Source organism: Hydra viridissima, unplaced genomic scaffold, assembly GCF_058129835.1.
Source record: "Hydra viridissima isolate aposymbiotic clone 2 unplaced genomic scaffold, HvirCarnegie_v1 scaffold_5, whole genome shotgun sequence".
Lineage (NCBI taxonomy): Eukaryota > Metazoa > Cnidaria > Hydrozoa > Anthoathecata > Hydridae > Hydra > Hydra viridissima.
In genome coordinates, this window is record NW_028324304.1 from 11,053,453 (window position 1) to 11,074,080 (window position 20,628).

At 29.4% G+C, this 20,628-nt stretch overlaps 3 protein-coding genes across 4 annotated transcripts; 1 reads left to right on the forward strand and 2 right to left on the reverse strand.

The window, feature by feature from the left end:
* Positions 1-611: 611 nt before the first annotated feature.
* Positions 612-8,788, reverse strand: LOC149888639 (myelin expression factor 2-like). 2 transcript variants are annotated; one of them, XM_090088203.1, is made up of 12 exons: positions 8,686-8,788; positions 8,345-8,494; positions 6,738-7,061; positions 6,245-6,305; positions 6,053-6,146; positions 5,109-5,357; positions 4,739-4,948; positions 4,398-4,557; positions 2,625-3,013; positions 2,106-2,157; positions 1,901-2,002; positions 612-1,406 (listed from the first exon to the last, which is right to left on the reverse strand). In XM_090088203.1, exons 2-12 carry the CDS (start codon positions 8,376-8,378, stop codon positions 1,342-1,344), a joined length of 1,740 nt encoding a protein of 579 aa, XP_089944329.1. In that variant the 5' UTR covers positions 8,379-8,494; positions 8,686-8,788; the 3' UTR covers positions 612-1,341. The 2 variants fall into 2 exon arrangements, 1 of the variants encoding a protein (XP_089944329.1); XR_016452743.1 differs by lacking the exon at positions 2,625-3,013.
* Positions 8,789-12,301: 3,513 nt separating this feature from the next.
* Positions 12,302-14,834, forward strand: LOC149888640 (uncharacterized). The gene is made up of 4 exons (XM_090088533.1): positions 12,302-12,474; positions 12,771-12,890; positions 13,306-13,410; positions 13,543-14,834. Exons 2-4 carry the CDS (start codon positions 12,856-12,858, stop codon positions 13,961-13,963), a joined length of 561 nt encoding a protein of 186 aa, XP_089944659.1. The 5' UTR covers positions 12,302-12,474; positions 12,771-12,855; the 3' UTR covers positions 13,964-14,834.
* A 1,059-nt stretch (positions 14,835-15,893) lies between these two features.
* LOC149888641 (uncharacterized) lies at positions 15,894-19,569 on the reverse strand. The gene is made up of 2 exons (XM_090088534.1): positions 17,999-19,569; positions 15,894-17,853 (listed from the first exon to the last, which is right to left on the reverse strand). The coding sequence occupies exons 1-2, from the start codon at positions 18,287-18,289 to the stop codon at positions 15,949-15,951; spliced, it is 2,196 nt and encodes a 731-aa protein (XP_089944660.1). The 5' UTR covers positions 18,290-19,569; the 3' UTR covers positions 15,894-15,948.
* Between the last annotated feature and the right edge of the window lie 1,059 nt (positions 19,570-20,628).

Sequence of the window (20,628 nt, forward strand, 5' to 3'; positions counted from 1 at the left end):
TTCCACCGATCTAGTCACCCTTCTGAAGACTTAAAATCATTTATGTTGAGTTCTTATCCAAAATCCAAAGCTTTTTCCCTAATGTGTCCACCAATTGGTACGTTTCATTTACGTGCGTTCATAAAACATTTGCATACAGCTTTGTCAACGTAATCATGCTTTCCAAAACTTAGCTTTTGTCTGTTTGCTCCAAATTGACCGGACACATACTTGCTGATAATGTCTTCTTTACGCTTAATCCAGTAAGTTAAATTTTTTTAAAACTTTTGAGCAACATTCTTTTTAGTTATACCTTTTCCCAAATCTTTAAGAACAAGATATTTTTCTTTGATTGTCACAACTGTCTTCCTTCGTGTAGACGCCATGTTGAAATTTCTACTGTACCACATTGCAATGTGTTCGATATTTTGTTATACTTTGATGTTATTATCATTTTTTTGTTATACGTTATCTTATTTTGTTTTATGTTTTGTTATTATTTTTTTATTTTTTGATAACGTTCAATAATGATATATTTTGAAATGCAATCCAATGGTATCTTGAATCGAAGAAAAACTTAGAATAACTGACGGGGTTTTCGTCAAAGGGAGCAAAAAATCGAATAAACAAAATTTCGAATAACTTTATCAGCTTCGTGATTGAAGTTGTTTAAATTATAACGACAGATTATATTTATAACTTTTTCATTTACAAAAAACCTTAATACTTTGTTTGGATCGTTATTACAATATTTTTAAATTAAGTTTGCAAATTATATGGTTCAGAATTCTATAAAACTCGATTGAAAAATGTTTCAAGACCAATTAGTTAAATATTTCAAAATCAAAGTTGTTCAAAATATTTTATAGAAGCACTTTATTTATTAGAAATAGTCACCAAAAATCCATAATTGTAAAGTCGAATAGAAGTGGCATTAGAATTTCACCAAGGATAGTTCTCTTTAGCGCATTTAATAACAAAATTTGTAATAATAAATAATGCTTAATCAAAAGAAATAAAATCAACGAAATAAACCACAACACTAAAAAATATAGGTTCACTAAGTAAACCAAGTCTCGTTTCTAAACAGCTTTTCTTAATGTACATCTACTGATAAACTACACGTAGTCGATATGTTTATTTAGGTGTTGTAGAGGTACTCTAAGATAAAATTGTCCTGAAGTATTGTTAACATTTGACATTGAATCATTTTTATAGATGTGAAGATTGTATGGCAAACGTATCAAATGTTTTAAACATAAGTTTGGTTAATGCTTGTATGTCACCATTGCCGTTAAATAGCTCACCATTGCCGTTAAATAATCTTATTCTCGTGGGGAAAACTCTAAATTACTTTTGATATTAAAACAGCATGTCAATTTTAACCTCCATCTCTCGTCCATCCAATCGGTAACCATTAAATAAAGCTTTTATCGTTAAGAAAAACCAAAAAATCCAAAAAATCCAAAAAAAGGAAGGGGAAAAGTTTAGAACAATCGCTCAGGTGCCTTTCTACGCATGCGGTTTTTAATCCTGTCAATTGTCTGTCGACTTTGCACCAAACGTATTCCCTACTTTCAATAATTTAACACACACGCACGCACACGCACAAAACCCTGAGAAAAATGAAATATAGTGGTGCGTCGCACAGTACGTTATTATATATTATATTATTTATTGCGTATAATTTTTAGTCAGTTTGAAGATTCATCGTCATAAAATCAAGGTTTAATTTATGTATAATGGATAAAAAAAAATGCTTATATAAAATAATACAATATGAATTAGGGTTTTTAACTGCAGAGTTCGTTGGCGTAAAACTCTTGTGATAAAACAGCGTAGAACAATAACATAATCATGAAACCAAACCAAAAAGATTTATTATGATGCGAATAAATGGAATAAAAATAAGAAAAGATACTGACAGCACGATTAGCTTCAGCAGTTGTTTCAAATGTTACAGTACCACAGCCTTTTGAACGACCGTCATCCATCTTCATAATGTCGGCACGAACTATTTTACCTGAAAAAACAAACAAACAAAACATACGTAACAGAAAAAGAAAGACTAAATAATCATATATATAATCTTTTAAATTTTTGGTAAAAAAGAGAAAAGGGCTAACCAGCATCTCTAAACTTGTCCTTTAGATCTTGCCATCGCAGAGAAAAAGGAAGCTAAAAACAGGTGATGAAAGTTTGTTTTTTTCTTTAAAAAAAAATAATCTATCGAAGTTAATTTCAATATGAGTTGTTGAATAGTAAACTAAATTAGAATATATTTTTTAAAAAAAGCAAACTAAATTAGTATATATTTTAAAAAACAGCATGCTCTTTTTTGAACATAATAAAACATAATATAATTTTGAACATAATAAAATATAATTATTTAGTTCAATTATCCCATTGGCTATGGCATGCAAAGAAACTCTCCCCTGGTTACAGTCAAGACAACCTCATGCAACTTAGTTATCCAGTGTAAAAACAGTTAATGGGCAATTGATTGAACAAAATCTGAGTAGAAGAAAACTTATGCTACAACCACATGATTTATATTGCACATGATTTTTTACCAGAAACGAATAGTAAAACAATGTCACCACAAAAAACAGTTTACCCGCTATCCACAGCTCTCAACTACTTACATTTCTTATAAATACACGAGTGCCTGTACTTCCATATCTTCCGCTACTACTGTCTCTGCGACTCGACTGACTACTATTTCCTACATTTGAGGAAGTATTTACAGAATTGTAACCATTTCCACCTGTATTTCCTGATTGTCCATAACTGCTAGTTGTAATTCCATAACTGCCTGTTCCACCTGATGAACCATAGTTTCCTAACGATGAGAGACCAGCCCCAGACAAACCGACGCCATTGATCAAAGAGCTTAGACCACTTAAAGAATTCTGTAAATTTGACAAACCGGCTAATGACTGGTTTGTTACACTAGTCTGACTCGCTTGAAGACCTCCATAACCAGTGCCCGATGCTGCGGTACCTAACGCAGCACTGAGACCACCCAATGCTCCTGTAAACATAACAAGAAAAAGCATGCAGAAACACCACGATCAAATACTAAAGAGCAAATGTTTCAAAATTGTCCACACTTACTAACGTGAAATAAGTGTAAAATGTCCACATATACTAATGTCAAAGTGTAAAAAAATCAAATACACAAATTTTTTAAAACTTTATTCAAACCTACTTTGAAGTTGATTCGCCTGGTGTAACACTTGTTTCACCATGACAAAAAAGAAAGTTCAAAAGAAACAGTAAAAAATCAAGGCAATTTTCATTTTTCTAACCCTTCAAATTCTCAGCATTTTATACCAAAATGTTGACAGTTACCAACTTTACCAATCTTATTAAAAATCAACACACAGGTTAATAATGAAAATAATTCATATAGGCAGATAACCATCACTCTTAACAAATTTAGACCCAGTCTTGGTCAAGAACAGCATGTGATTACACTTGCACACTCCTCCACAGCACACTCACACCAGAATTTAGTGAGACCCATTGCACAGCTAAAACTTCCTAAAAGTGTTCTAATCACATGCTTTTTTTAACTATTTTAAAATACAAAAAATATTACACCAATATTAGGCCAGCATTAGCCACACTCAGGTTAATTTCTCATGACCAAGTCTGAGATTACACATAAAAAAACTTGTTAAGCTTTTTTCAAATGAACCACTTCAAAAAAATGCAGCTAACAACTATTGTTTGCTGCTAATTGTTCAAAGGTAAATTTATTCCAGCTAAATTTTTTATATACTTTTATATGAATGCCCTAATTAGAACAGAAAATCCTTAAACAAAAAAATACTTATTTGAAAGAGCTTTTAAAGCCTTTAGAATAAACTTACTTTTTTGTTGCTCATTTATAGTTGGCATTTATAGTTGGCTTAATAAAAGTAATAATCACACACTTACCTACTTTAAAAATAATATATAGCCTTAGGTATCATATTCAATTTGATCAAAACTATGATATAAGATATAGTTCAGCATTTCTATAAACCATACAAATTCTCTTCATAAAGAATATAACAAAGCATTAATACCAATAAATAAAGTTTAGGTAAAAAAAAAACATTTTTTAAAGTTACACTGACGACAATAAGATTAAAAGCACTTTGTTAAATCAATAAAAGAGAAAAATATAACAAAAATTAAAATAAATTTTTATAAAAAAATATGATTATATTGAATTCAGGGCATGAAATGTGAAATAGTTCACTCCAGCAACATGTTTATAAAACCTTGGCAATCTGGTTACATATTTTTAATTAGTACCAGTTTTAAATCTGCTATAAAATGTCTAGCATATTAAGACAGAATATTTTAAAGGTTATAAAGTTTACCTATATACAACTAAGTATAATGTGAAAAAAAAAATTTCCCACCTCCTAAGCCTCCCAGCCCACCTAGACCTCCACCAAGACCCCCTACACTTAGCATTGCTACAGTGGCTAAAGACTGAAGTTGAATTAATGTTTTCTGATTGATATCTATGGAATTTATTCCAAGCTGGCCAAGTAACTGATGAAGACTTGCACTTCGATCCTAAAACAAAAAAATCTAATAGCTAATTGAATGAATTAATAAACCAAATCAAGAAAGTTTTAAACCTTATTTTAAAAAGTAGAAATCATTTGACCTGCTACATTAACTAGTATAACCTTTTTAATAACACTAAAAAATAAGTAATTTGCTCATCAAATTTAAAATCTGAAAAAATATCTACCAATCGAACACTCATTTGTCGTCTTCCAGGACCAACCTCTGTACCATTAAACATTGCAATAGCACTTAGTGCTTCCATTGGAGTTTCAAAAACTACACTTCCAAATCCTTTTGAACGATTGTCATCTCCTTGAGCAATGTCCACACGAACACAATTTCCAACTTTACGAAATAAGTCTTTTAACTTTTGCCAAGTTAGTTCGTAATCTAGCTAAAATTGTAGCAACATAAGATCTGTTAACAAAATACAAACACTTAAATAAAATAACTTGAAATAAACTTGAATTTTTTTTTCCTTTGAAATGAAAGGGAAACAAAAAACTTCTGATTTTATCTTTAACGAAATAAGAATCAAATATAGAAAATCATACATTGCTAACAAAAACAGAGCTGTTGATTGCCTCTCCTCCTTTGCTATTTAACATAGTCAAAATTTGAAGTTGCTGATTTTGTGCACCAAACAATGCCCCTAAACCACCTAAACCTCCTCCTAAACCAAGACCCAATGAAGAGTTGTTTTGTGATAGTGCAAGACGATCACTTTCTCTATGTTTAATAGCTTGAGATTTATCTTTCTGTGTTTTGAGCTGCTCTTTGTATGTTGAGTCATCCATAATATCCTAATAAAAAAATTTTAAATTAAAAGTTTAAAAGATTATTTTTACAAAATAAGCACAATCAAGTCATCCACAAAGACCTTAAACAAAGAAATTTACTTGTTTCATTCAAAAACTAGTTGATTAAAGAGTTATATTGTAAAATGCTCAAGCAGAAAAAAAACCTACAAAACAAAAAAAAAAAAATTCTTCTAAAGTTGCTACTAATTAACATGCAAATAAACTTCAGCTTTCTTTCTCTTTTGCTTTCTTTTAGCTTTAAGACAAAAAAAAAGTTGAATTATTTTACTTTGGCACAGTTAACACTGCATTGCAATTGATCAGTGATTAAGCAACTTTTTTTGACATCATAATCGATTTTTCTTCTTCAGACAGCATATATATATATATATATATATATATATATATATATATATATATATATATATATATATATATATATATATATATATATATATATTGAAGCTCAAACACCAAGAGTAACTCAAGCAATGTTTGTAGTGTTTTTCTGCCTCATTTGTTTTGTATCTGATAAAATATCTTCTTTTTAGTAATTGACCAATTTTCCAAAATATCATGCTGTAGAACTGTGCTTTTTCTTGTAGAAAATATTTTTAATGATGTAATCTGACTTTTTTGAAAAAAGTTAATAAAAAAGGAGTCAAGTAAGAAAAGAAATTAATTCAATGTTAGATTACCTCACGCAGCCTGAGCTTACGCCCAGCTAGCTCTCCTCCATCTAGTTCTTTAATAGCCTGAGCAGCATCATCACTGTGTGAAAATTCAACAACACTACAAAAAAGCAAACAAATATAAGAGTTATATAGAATTCTCTAAAAGTATTAAACATTAAAATTTTTAGTAATAAATGAGGTCATTCTTTAACATACCCACATCCCTTTGAGCGACCTTCACCATCAGTAAAAATTTCAACATGTTCAACTGCTCCAACTTTAAAAAAACAATTTATATTTATCAATTTATATTTTAAAAATAGAAAACAATTTTAAGAAGTCTTGTGATAAAAATTAAGAACTTTTTGATAATACTTAAAAATAACTATAAGTTTAATTTTAAAATTAAAGAAAAAATTGCTTAATCTAACATCAATTGTAAAAGACCCGCAACAAATTCAATAAAATATAAACCAAAATTTTAAAAAAAGGCAGCTAATACCTATCATACAAAAAAAAACAAAAAAAAAACATTTTTAAAATATAGGTTAAAAGTTCAGATGTATATATTTAAAAAAAAAAAAGAAAATGTTAATAAAGCTGGTTTTTAGTATAAGTAAAACAAGTAGTTGCAAACCAATTTCTAATTTAGAATGTTCAGAAACATTATTTAGAATGTTCATAAACATTACAAAAAAAAGCTGCTTACTTTTTTTCATAAAATCTTTAAGATTCATCCACTTTGTATCATAATTTAAATTACTGACATAAACTCTACAGCTTTTATCTCGAACAGTTCTTCCACTACCAGACCCACTTCTATAATTGCCCCCACTACGATTATCCCTATGACGGCGAGGAGACCGTGATCGTGACCGTGATCTTCTCCGTAATGGTGACCGACTTCTACTCCGCCTCCTACCAGGGCTATTACTTCTCTGATCCGGACTGTGAGTTGGTGTTAGACTTCGCTGATATTCACGACGTTCATCTTGCTCTTTTCTATAGTCTTCAACGCCACGATTATAGGTATCTTAAAATACACGCAATACATTTAAAATCACAGTTCTTTCATTACTGGAAATGTTACAACAGGTCATTATATTTATTATCTAAGGAAAATTGTCTATTAAAAACTCTACTCATGCATAAGCATTTAATGGTTTTGATATTTAAGGTCTATATTAGGAGTTAAAAAATTGAAAATGATTTAAAATAAAGTGTTGAAATATGTGATAAATTACAAATACTTCTTTGGGTAGTCTATTATTAAAAAGAAAATTTTTTAAAATTAGTCCTCAAACTTTTACTATAGGAAATATACACTTAAATCAATTAATGTAGTATTCATTTATCAGAAAAACTTCTTAAAAGCTCATCTTTAGGTTGAGATTGATAGATTCAAATGATAGTCATGTTTACAAGCTCATCAAAATACTTTACCTCTAGAATAATCATATAATACTCATATAAATGATAGACTATCATTTTAATCTAACAATCTGGTCTTAAAAATGATAGAGCTCTTTTTTTACACTTTGCTGATATATTTTTCTGCATTTTAAGCTGCTATTGCAGCTTGATTATTGAAAAGTAATGTTCTTTATTGATGAGTGTTGAAATTATTCATTAAATTGTCATGATTTATTAACTTTGAAGGTGTTAGAGCAAGTAGTTTAAAAAAATATAAGGCTTTCTGGTGTTAGCATGCATGCACACACACACATGCATACACACACACACACACACACACACACACACACACACACACACACACACACACACACATACACACACACATATATAGGACTATCTTCGGAACAACAAAAGATTATGAGCTGAAATTCAGAAGAATCACTCATCTTTATATATACAAATACTCTCACAGAGTTTTATCAAAGTCTGAAAATAATGCCAACAATTAAATCAATATAATTTTCAAAACAAATGTCACAATTTTTTACCATTCATACTGTTATGGCATAAAAAAAAGTATATAAAATTTATTACTTCTATTAAATTATGATAAGAACTTGAACAGTAAAAGTGTTTTTGATTAGGTATAGATATTTGATTTGATTAGAAATAAATGAAGATATGATTAGGTATTATTGTGATAAAACTAAAATTCTTGTGTAAACTTTTTAAAGCTTATTTAATTTTTCAACTCGATATGTTTGATGAATCTTCCCATTTTTCAAAACTTTAGCTGCTTCATTAAGACTTTTTAAAGTAAAGCAATCTTTCTTTAAGCCAAATAACCTATATATTTCCAGGCCTTTTTACTTTTTTAAAAGAAAAACAAAATACCATTACCGTCCACAGGAGTCATAGGTGCATCTGCAGCCATTTCTTAAAGATCTAATCGCTTGTAGTCTTAAGAGTTTTGATCGTGTTAAGTTTCATAGGTTCTACAGCAACTTTTATCTGCTCAAAATATTGATTCCCAATGTTCCTCAGTACAGTCTAAAAAAAAGAGTTACTGATATAGGGAGACACTTTAAAAATATAACACAAATAAAATACAATTTTATATTTATTTTTGTACTTAATCAAATAAAAAAAGTATATTAACTAATTTTTTAATTTCTAAAAACATTATTAAGTATTGTTAAATTATAAGTTCGTTGTTCTTTAGTTAAAATATGTAAACTAACCTCCGTGTGGAATTGTTGAGCTGCTCTATAATGGCTTCCACTGAAGTTGTCGGGTCAAGGAACGAGATCGAATTATCAACACCAGATTGAGGTCTACACGGCCGTCGAAACTAGTTCTAAACGGAGGGGCGCAGTTGCAGAAGTATGCCGTGTTAAAATAATCTTTTTTTATGTAAGAATTTATTCAAAACAATAACAACTATTCTTTAAAGTAAAGACCGTTATTGCTAACACCTTCTGCCAACAATCTTCAAATTTTCCTATTTGAAAAATTCTTGACATGCTTTAAGTTACTCGCAAAAAAGTTCAGCGTTGTTGGCGCTACCATTCGGCATAAGTTTAAAATCCAAGATTCCGTCGAAGTTCCACCAAAGTCAAATTATGATCTTCTTTCCGAATAAATTTTCTTTTGGAACGGATAGAGAATTTGATCTTCTGAGAACCAACATCTTAGCGATCTTAATTGGCCAAGAAACTCACTTCTCGTCTTATATTACAATTCACTTTTAAAAACGGTCATGCAACCAATTTTTGACGATTGGCGACAAATTTCGTCTCATTTGGAAGCTTGCGCTTCGGCTCGTATAGATCTTGTTGTGGCTACTTATGGAAATTTACCTCTTCCTAAAGCAAGATTTAAAATATTCTTGGATATCATTCCACCGATGGGGCTTCATTTTCTACTGGGTATTGTTAACCATCTATACAAGATTCCCAAAGCCACCTAGGCAGGTGCAGATGCAGGTGGCCAGCTGCAGTTGAAGGAAATAAATTCCGAAAAGAAGCTTTTGTTTTGACATAATTGACACAATTAAAAAGATCAATTAAGTTGTCAAATCTTTGGATTTGTTCCGGAAGAAGTTTTGAATGTTTTTAACATGATTGACACCATTATTAAAAAGATCAATTAAGTTGTCAAATTATGCTTTGGATTTGTCCTGGAAGCAGACTACACAAACAAAATTGATCAGCTCAAGGTATCATTTCTAGCAATCCTAAATGGTAGCATCACTCTTAAAGTCTATACAGTGACATTTCATGTGCACACCAGAACTTTCATCAACACTGGTCAAACTTTAAAAGAAACAAAACCCACATAGAATATAAAGGTAGGTGATTGTGCTGTATTGTGGGCTTTAATAGTAAGCATCTTTAAACTTCTACAAACAAAGTTTATCCACTAAAATTATAGAAAATATGTTTATAAAGTTATGCAAGTTTTTGAAAGATGAAATAAATGAGAACTTTTTTGTTGATCAAATTAGAAAGAATACACAAAAAATTCAAAATTGTGCAATTCTTGTTACATATAAAAAGTAATCTCCTGTAATCAAAGAAATTTATTTTTGTGAAGAGTCATTTTAAGAAATATTCGTTCAAAGAAATATCAGAATTTTTCAACTTTTTTACACTCAAAAAGCCTGCTTCTGTTTTATTGTAAAAAAAAAAAGTTTGTAAAAAAAAAAAAGAATTTCCACTTTATTTGTTCATATTGATGCTTTTTTGTTTTTTTTTTAATACTATAAGATAAATTATTAGATTTTAATCTTAACGTATAAACGATTCTTATGAAAATTTAATCATCGCATTAATTTAAATACGTGAGTTTGATTTGGAATTATGTGGGTTAAGATTTTTTGTTTTTTTTTTATGACAGTGCATATCAATGTTGAGGTGCATAAGCACAATTTTAATCACTAATAAAAGTAAACCCATAATGGGTTTGCAGGTTGCAAACATACATTTTTACGTTTACTTTAATATGCAGACTCAAAATATTTTACACCTGTAATATTTTATATCTTAATGCAGTTTGAGCAACTAGCCATAGTTACTCAAATTGTATCACAAGTATGAAATTGATTAAATTATCCATAATTTCAAAATAATTTCTAAGAGTTTTAAACATGAAAAAAGAAAGTTTGTGTAAGATGAAGATTTAATAGTCAAATAAAGAATCTCTCTTTAATCTAATTTTTGGCCTTTACTATTATAACAGTAAAGGTAATGTTTTTTTTTTTTTACAAAATTTGTTGGTATATCACTATAGAGTTCTTAAATTGCCATCATAATGATACTGATATCATCATGATACTGATATCAAGAGAGTATTTTTTACAGAGAAGTTTCTTAATGATGGTAAAAAAGGAAAAAGTCAATATTACAATTGGCATAAGTCCTGAAATATGAATACGATCAAGCGGAAATTTTACCCACATGTGTTTGCACCCATTTCACCCACATGTGTTTGCACCCATTTCACCCACATGTGTTTGCAGCCATTTCACCCACATGTGTTTGCACCCATTTGGTGCATTGTCACTAATTTTTATTGATTTTCTTACTCTGGTTCAAATTTTAGAATCACTATGAGGTGACACTATGAGGTGACACTATTAGGTGACACTTGAGGTTGTTAAAACAGTAGTTTACTGAAAGATTCAAAAGCAATTTTTTTCTGCGGACGAAAATAATAAATTTTAAAATTTATATCAAGGGATTCTCGGATCACCCCACATTAGGTAGCACTCTCGGGTCAGCTAGGTTTTCATTATCGCTATTCGTGATAACGGTGTTGATTGTTATAATTAATTTGTAATAATGACAATAGTCTATTGTTACAATTGACCCACTTAATGGTGCAATTATTACACTCCGACTTGTATCACAAAAGTATTTTTTTTTAAATACTTTTAATGTTTAACTCAATAAACAATAAAAGTGCTTCATTTCTGTCAAAGCAATTTAATATTACTTTCTATGATAAACATTTTATCGCGGAAAAAAATATATCGTACGTTTTTGAAAAACTTCGTCCAAAAAACGCAACAAATGATTTTATGTAGGTGTCGAAGAATACAAACCCACCAATGAAAATAAATAGTATATACGTATATATAGATGTTATTTTTTTTAGAAAAGGTTGAACTGCAATAATTTTTTTGGGGACGTCGTTTTGCTTTAGAATTGATAAAGTTATTTAATTTTAAATGTTTCAGTTTTGTTTATACACAAGTAAATTAAGCTAATTCTTTCGTCCCCACATAAAAATAGATTCTGCAACTATTTATTTATTATGTCAAACAGATTTTTTTTTTTTGGTAGTCTAATAGGGTGGGTTTTTTGTTTTCTAAGTGGAGATTTTATAAATTTCCCCCGTCTTTTGATATTTTATTGTTAACGCAACTTTTTACGCAAGAAAAAAAAAGACAAAAAAGTTTTTTTTCGGTGCCAAAAGTCTAACGAGATACTTTAAGGAAATATTTCATAAAATATATATGAATTGAAAATATTAAAACACGAATATCTTTGGAACCAAATAAGCTACAGAAGTGGTTGAAAACATTTTGAAAATAAAATATATTAAGGAATCCAATGCATTTGAAATAAAAAAGATTTTCATTGGCTATAAAAATTGCCAAAACTCCCTAATTAATACGAAAGTTGTATCAATTGATATGCGCATTTAACAAAAAAGAATGCGCAATAATTCGTACTTATTTTATTTGTTTATATTCACAGTGTTTGGTTTTCATTTTATCTATAATATAATTAGTACAGAAACGTTTAACGTTTAACGTTTAACGTTTAACGTCGTTTCGTCATTAGTTACTAGGCTTTGAATTAGTTACTAGGCTTTGAAAGAGCGCGTTCTTCAAATGCACGCGGCCATTGGAGAAAGATCTTTTGAGCGAGTTAAAACTTTTTTCCTTTTGGAACTTAATTATTAGTTTAGATATATTACATAAAGAATCATCTTAATCAATTATATATCATATTATAATTGAAGTAAGTATATGAAATAGTTATATATACATTTTTATCAGATAAAGTAGAAAGGATTTAAATTTTTATTAGATAAAGTAGAAAGGATCTAAAGAAGAAAGGATTTTAATTTTTTAAATCGTATAGATTTTGTTTGTTTTAGTTTTTCTTTTAGCAGTTTTATTTTTATTATTTTATTTTTTAGAAAGAAAATAGGGGAATGGATGTTATTTAAAGTTATACTAATGCTATTTCCATAAAAGGGTTATTAATACTTTGAAATTTCTGTGATGCTATTAACTATTTTTTTTCTTCTTTAGAAAATTTAGAAAAATAAATGAAACTTTTGTGCCAACACTGATATGGCATGTCACATGTTATTGTATGTAAAGGTTAAATGTTGTTATGAAGATTACAGTTCTTATGAGAAAAAAAAGAAGGTAAAGAGAATTGTTTGTAAATATATATTTTGTATCTTTTTATATTTTCTTGCGTCATTTTTAGAATTTTTGTTTGCACACGTTTATTGTTTACATATATGCTTTTTTCATATGTATGTGTGTGTGGTAATAAGCGCTTTATAGTTGTTTTATCAATGTGTTTTTATAATAATGTAAAGTGTTTTTTTACTGTTTGTGTATGTGTTAATATGTGTTACATAATTGTTTTAAAAATGTGTTTAAATATGTATATATGGTATTTATTTATTTTAGTATATATTTAACCTTATATACATATTTAAACACATTTATTGTGCTTATAGTTTGTACATATGTTTATGTTATGCTCTTTCCGTGTTTTTAAAGTGCTGTGACTTGGTAAACATCTACCTGAAAATCAATTGTTGTATTTTAGAGAAGGAGCAGAACATATGGCTTTAGATCGTGCAGCTCAGCGTGATATGCACCTAATGGCATGGTTTAAGTTAAATACTGAAAATGAAAGAGCATATTGCTATTCGTATGTAGACATTCCTTATCACTTTATATTTGATGATAAACATTGTAAATGGAAGGTTAGATAAAGGGGTGGTAATAAGGTGATAGTAAGAATGTATAAAGTTAATCAAACTGGAGTATTGTTTTTTCTTAGACTGTTACTTTTACAAGCAAAAGGAGCAACATCTTGGGAGGATGTGCATACTGTTAATGGTATTGTCCTTGAAACGTTTTGTGAAGCATGTGTTTTGAAAAGTCTGTTGCAAGATGACACTGAATGGCAGAATACTCTTTTTGAGGCGGTTTTAACACATATGCCAAAGAAAATTAGACAATTGATTTCAATTATTTTGACCTTTTGTGAACCTGACAATTCTTTACATCTCTGGAATACATACAAATTTTTTATGATGGAAGATTTCATTCACCACTCAGTCCCACTTCTAATAGCTGAACAAGCTACTCTTCATCAAATTGAAAAGATTATTAATCAAATGTGTTATAGGAAACCATATTTGTTTATAGCTGTATATATGTTTAAATTATGTTGTTTCCATGTTTTCAAAGTGGTGTGATTTGGCATTATGTTGAGCAAGATTGATAACCTTGCCAGCCAAGCAATGTATTTATAGCAGAGTTGTGACTTGGCAGCATTTAGTGCCAGACGGAGTTACTGCTTCGGAGCTAGGTTGTGTTGTCTAGCCTTTTTTAATTATTCTCAAAACACATAATAATGTCTGTTAATGTTTAGCGTAATGTGTATGAGAGTATGCAACCTTGATCTTTAAATCTAGGGTGTTTGCATGTCCTAAATTTGAAGTAATTGAATAACTAATATTGAACATAAAAACAAATATACTTTTATGTAGTTATATGTTTAGTAAAAAGATAAATATATAGTTAACTTTAAATTGGTTTTCTAGGTTTGCCTTTCATATTTTAATTTGGTTTATTATTTTCGCTGGATATTAGGATCAAGGGTGTAAATATTCTATTGCTATGTGTTATTGTTGTGATGTTTTGTGTTGATAGACTGCTTGGCTTACCTTCACGTTGGTGTCTATTGTTAAAAATGAATAATAGGTAGTTTCATTATTGGAACTTACTGCTTTTATTTATTTACTAAAAGCCAACATTATGTTAAAAATGCAGTTTATATCTTAATTTGATTTTTTTTTTTTTTTAAATTTATTTTAGTATTGTTAATCCTTTGCACTTCGAAACAGATTTTATAGTTACATTTTCGATAAATGTTTATATTAACTGCCATGTCAAAATAGGTTACTATAAATAGGTAAATCCATGTTCAGTTTTTATGTGGTTTTTTTTTTTTTCTTTAAGATTTACGATTGACGCATTTATACGATTTATAAAAAGAAAACCTGATTACCTTTTATTGTAAATTTTTGTCAGTTAAAATGATATAAATATATGCAATTAGTTCAATTTTTTTTTAATTTTCTCTATTTTATGCCTAATAATCTGTTGTAAGTAACTTAGGGGATCTTTTTAAACGGGGGGGTGAGTATTGCAGTTTTGCTCATTTGTCAAATATCGAGTTACTTAAATTTTATAAGGTGTTTAACTAATTAATTAGCTTAATTTTGAGGAAAGATAAATTCTTATATATGTTAAATTCTTAAATCATTGTTTCACATTTTATTATTCTGGTAAAAGGTCTTCATCAAAAATTTGATTACTCTTAATAAAAATAACTCTATTCTCCTGACCACCATTAATGCCAAAACGGGGAAGGGAGGTCCTTTATTAGTGTCAAAACATTTAAGAGAATTAAATTTCGAGTAGCAAAAGGAATTTTCAGTAAATTGTAGCAAATTACCGTTTACTAAAAACTGTTGAAACAAAGAGGCCATATATAAAAATGGTCAGATTTGTGCCATAAATAGTAATGGTCAAATGTTCAGTTATTTTTAATAAATTTATTTAGTTGTGTGCATTTAACGTTTTAAAGACAATTTCCTTTTTTAAAGAAACATGTATCAAGGGGATACCAAAAAATTAATAATTTATGTATAATTAACGTTCGCTTTATACTACTGTTATTAATTAAAGTTCATGTTATAAAAAAATATAACAAAAAGTTAGCTTTTTTCGTCAATTTAAAGCATGATGAAGTGTTATTATTTTCTGTCAGTAACTAAAAACGTATTGTTTTGAACTTAGTAAAGTCGAGGAAAATGGTTCTGCCTTACACTGATTTGACATGTCAGTTTTAAATTTCTCAAATAATGTTAAGTAATTGGTAAATTATTTTACCTCCGCATACTTTTTATTTTAATTTTACAGATGGTTTAATTTTTTAAATTTGAAGGCGTTTTTCTAAAAGGGTATTAGTAATGGTTTCGCAACTTTAAATTGTGGAAAACAGCCACCATAAATTAACAGACCGACCATAACCCGTATTACGGGTTGCTTATTGCTAGTTTGTATTAAGCTTTTTAGAAAAACATTTTTTTTATAGGTTGATTGAATGATACAAACTTAAATTACGTGCAACTTGTATCTTTAAAAAATATTTTTTTAATATAAATACAAAAGTTCAAGCTATCTTCTGAATTTTGGAGCGTAAGCTAAGTAGTTCCTTTGCGATTCTTTTCTTGCTTATAACTTTGTTATTTTGTTTCTTGGTTAATAAAGATTCACTGCCTGATGCCTTAAAAATTGAGCGAACTTTGTCCACAGCAATAAGCCTATTTTGTTTTTCTTCCTCGTCTCTGTAGCAGTGAACAAATTGTTGCATCATTCCAATTGCCCTTTCAGCGTGGTCGTTTACACAAACAATACTTTTTGCAAAATTTAAAAATAATTTATATGTTGATTGCGTGTGCCAATACTGAGGTGGCAAGGTCAGCCAATCATCAATTCGTTGATCTTTTATTCCGATCATATCAAACATTAACCAAGAGAACTCATCAACCGAAGAAGCTAAGCTAGGAATTTGCTGATGAATGTTAAGTTCAATTTTCAACAATTTTTCTATATCTTTTTTTTGCTTATTTTCAGTTTTAAAGTAACATGACTTAGGTTTTGGAAATGATAATATTGCAGCAGCAATTTTTTTCTTTTCTTCGAGTGCAACACCATCATCCAGCAAGGCTAAAGGAATCAGAGTTGAGTCAAGATACCATGTATGTTTAAATAAAGAATTCAACACAGCATCAACAGCAAATGGTTCTGCACATACTGCTTTATACTGATGCATTTGATGAATAGCAGTTACATCCGTAAAAGGAGCTTTGATTGTATCATTTGATTGCAGGTACCACTTTGCATAAAAACAAGCTATAAATTCAGTTATTACCTTAATATGTTCTCTATTTTTTTGAATAAAATCAATTTGAGTTGAAAGAATTTGCATTTTTAAATAATATATAGATTTCCCAAGAAATCTTGCATGATGAACCGCTCCAGTTTTTCGAATTTTAATGATAGAAGGAGAAAGATAGCTGACCACTAGCTCTGCAAGTTCTTTTCTATCTTCCCGTACAATATTATTTCTCAATAAGTAAGATCTACAATACTCAAGAGATTCTGTAGCAGCTTTTTCAACAACGGTTCCTTTAATTTCTTCCCAACCAAATTTTACTAACATAGATGGGTTGTACTCAAAATTAGGCTGCTCAAACAAGTTTTTGAAATGTTTAAACAAAGGGTTATCGGGGGCCGTAGTTTTTTCATTTGTTATAGCCTCACAAAAGTGTGTGATTCTCAACTCAGAAACATGATGTCTGCAAGCTAAAAGAATTAGATACTTATTTAACTCAGTAGATATTCTTATTAAAGATCCTTTATGTATTCCTGTATTGCTTGATGTGGTATCAAAACAAAGTAATCCAATCTTTGATTCGAGATTGTTCTCTTTTAAGACTTTCATTACACCATTGTACTGATCTTCTCCAGATGAAGAGGGTAATGGCGTAACTCCGAGAAGATGGGAGTCATTATCAATAGTTGCCAGAACCGCAAGTCTATCATGCTTTAATTTTTTTCCATTATTAATTTCAAAAAGTGTCTTTCCGTCAAAATGTATAATGCATGGGTAGGGAGAAGCTCGGATGCTAAGTTCGACATCTTCTTTAGCAATAACTGCCATTTCATGAGCTGTTTGTTTCATCTTTCTAGATGCTGTTGACCTGCTGCAATTTACATTTGTAAGATCAACCCCAGAACTATCAAGGATTGCAGCAGTAACTTTTGTCAAAACGTTTGGAGAAATATCAGTAATTGTGGCAATAAGAGCAACATTACCAGAAATAATATCTTTTGGGATCTCAGCTTTTATAAGACTACTTGACTCTATAGAACGCCGATATCCTGGTTCAAAATCGGAATCAAAAGATGAATCTTCGCTGGTGTCCGTACCAAATTCTAACTCTGAACTTACTTCTACTGATTTAGCAGCATTTTTTATAGATGGATTTCTCTTTCTTGTATTCTCCGAAATCTAAACAGCATACATTATAAAATAAAAATTAATGTACCCAAAATAAAAACCAATGAAAAATTGCAGAAGAGTGAGCAATGATAGGAGAGTTTTTAAATTCAGAAAAAAGGTTTATAATATGGATTTATATTATAATATATAATACCTTCTCGCTATATTTTTTGTCTTCAGGCCCTAGAAATAACTTTCTGTTGTGTTCTTGATCGTATAAAAAATCTAGGTCCTCTTTCCTATCTAGGTCTGATCTATTCTTGTCCTTCTTTATCCAGTTTTGTAAGTCAGCTATTCCTGCCCAAAAGATTTTTCCCAGCTCTTTTCTAAAGTCTTGTTGCTTTTTTAATTCTAAAGGCGACCTCCTGTGCATGTTTTTTTTCAAATTCAAATATTTTTTGTTCAACTTATTGTGAGGAGGGAAGATGAAGAAAATTGTAAACATTATCTTTAAGTTTTACCCGACTCAAAAACGCTACATTCGAACGAGGAAAAGAGTAAGTCAACCAAAAAAACACCAGGTGGACACACATGTCTAATAACATGAAAAATGAATAAGTCACACCATAAATGATTAAAACTGTTTCGCAAACACGACTTGAAACACAATGATATGATTTTAATTAGTAAAGTTCTAGAAAGTTCTGTAGCCACTCTGATATAAAGACTAATAAAAAGAAAACTAGTAAAACTTGTTTTAAAGAATACCATGACTCAGAAGTTGAAACTAAAATACTGAACGAACTTGAAGAAAAAAAGAAATCTATTGTCTGGACGAGAATTCAAAATAACACCTGCGGACAGATAGAAAAGGAACGGTTGAGAAAATCTTTTAGATTTTTTTTATAATTTTTTTAGGAGAGATTTTATTTTGGAGCTCTCTCTTTGGAGAGATGTTTTCGGAAAATTTTGATGAAGTGTTTTAAAGAGAGTTTTAAAAAGGATTTTAAGAAAAAGAAAAAGTTTTAAGAGATTTTAAGAAGATTTATGAGAAAAGGATTTAAAAGAGTTTTAAGAGATTTTAAAAGAGGATTTATGAGAAAAGGATTTAAAAGAGTTTTAAGAGATTTTAAAAGAGGATTTATGAGAAAAGGATTTTTGAAGATTTTAAAGAGAATTTAATGAAAAGAATTTATGGACAATTTAAAGAGGAACTTATGAGAAGGATTTGGTAAGGAAATGTATTTGAGTAGTTTTCAATTTGCGTTATTATAAGTATTAATGTATTGTTATTTGTATGAGTTAATATTAAGAGAATATATATATTGATGAGAAATAATTGAGAATATTGATTAAGAAAAATAAGTAAGAGAAGAAAAATCAGTCGTAAGTATTTTTACTTTTGCTTTCATTTTAAGTAAGGCAATATTATCATTATAAATATTTTTATTATTGCTTTATTTGAGTAAACAATTTTTATTTAAAAAAAGTCTGATGCTCCTATCGCGCTTTTACCACATCTGCGTTACACACTAACAGTCCTACCTCACATTCTATCACTCTCTATATTTGCGCTACCATTACACTTACATAGAACCAACCACCGCAGTCACATCGCTGCTTTCATCACCACAGTCACATTTAATAATCATCATCCATTAACATTAAAATAAAATAAGATTTATTAATAAAAATCCGCCGCCCTCACACTGGAGGTCCTACCGAGATCAACTTAATTCACTCATTTCTTCATAAATCAGTGAGATATTTGCACGGTTCACACTTTAGACTCTTTCATTATTAACTATTTTCAAACATTTAAATAATTTATTTTTGAAACAAAAGGCGAAGAAAAAAAAAAACATCAAAAAAAAATTTTGTTTAAGAGAAGAAAAGAATAGAAAGAAATTTTTCAAACAAACGGAGGCCCATTTTTGAAAACATTTAAAGCATTTTTCTCAACATCAAAAAAAAAAAAAAAAAAAAAATTATGGCGAGTCATTCAGGTTCACCACATAACAACAATAACCCTAATGTTATACCACTATTTTACTCAAAAACACCATCTGCACCCAACTGTATCACACCCGACATTGAAGTTTTGCCAATAGATAATTTTGATCGAGACTCTCTAGGACCTCCAGTGTGAGGGCGGCGGATTTTTATTAATAAATCTTATTTTATTTTAATGTTAATGGATGATGATTATTAAATGTGACTGTGGTGATGAAAGCAGCGATGTGACTGCGGTGGTTGGTTCTATGTAAGTGTAATGGTAGCGCAAATATAGAGAGTGATAGAATGTGAGGTAGGACTGTTAGTGTGTAACGCAGATGTGGTAAAAGCGCGATAGGAGCATCAGACTTTTTTTAAATAAAAATTGTTTACTCAAATAAAGCAATAATAAAAATATTTATAATGATAATATTGCCTTACTTAAAATGAAAGCAAAAGTAAAAATACTTACGACTGATTTTTCTTCTCTTACTTATTTTTCTTAATCAATATTCTCAATTATTTCTCATCAATATATATATTCTCTTAATATTAACTCATACAAATAACAATACATTAATACTTATAATAACGCAAATTGAAAACTACTCAAATACATTTCCTTACCAAATCCTTCTCATAAGTTCCTCTTTAAATTGTCCATAAATTCTTTTCATTAAATTCTCTTTAAAATCTTCAAAAATCCTTTTCTCATAAATCCTCTTTTAAAATCTCTTAAAACTCTTTTAAATCCTTTTCTCATAAATCCTCTTTTAAAATCTCTTAAAACTCTTTTAAATCCTTTTCTCATAAATCTTCTTAAAATCTCTTAAAACTTTTTCTTTTTCT

What these genes read in the sequence shown, in the direction of transcription:
- LOC149888639 (XM_090088203.1), bottom strand. Translation starts at nt 8,378, where the DNA reads ATGGCTGCAGATGCACCTATGACTCCTGTGGACG. An exon ending in GGTCGCTCAAAGGGATGTGG is followed by an intron (nt 6,147 to 6,244) that starts GTATGTTAAAGA and finishes GCTTTTTTGTAG; the next exon opens with TGTTGTTGAATTTTCACACA. An exon ending in GCTCTGTTTTTGTTAGCAAT is followed by an intron (nt 4,949 to 5,108) that starts GTATGATTTTCT and finishes CTACAATTTTAG; the next exon opens with CTAGATTACGAACTAACTTG.
- LOC149888640 (XM_090088533.1), top strand. Translation starts at nt 12,856, where the DNA reads ATGAAGATTACAGTTCTTATGAGAAAAAAAAGAAG. An exon ending in CTTATGAGAAAAAAAAGAAG is followed by an intron (nt 12,891 to 13,305) that starts GTAAAGAGAATT and finishes GTTGTATTTTAG; the next exon opens with AGAAGGAGCAGAACATATGG. An exon ending in GAAAGAGCATATTGCTATTC is followed by an intron (nt 13,411 to 13,542) that starts GTATGTAGACAT and finishes GTTTTTTCTTAG; the next exon opens with ACTGTTACTTTTACAAGCAA.
- LOC149888641 (XM_090088534.1), bottom strand. Translation starts at nt 18,289, where the DNA reads ATGTTTACAATTTTCTTCATCTTCCCTCCTCACAATAAGTTGAACAAA. An exon ending in ACAAAAAATATAGCGAGAAG is followed by an intron (nt 17,854 to 17,998) that starts GTATTATATATT and finishes TATGCTGTTTAG; the next exon opens with ATTTCGGAGAATACAAGAAA.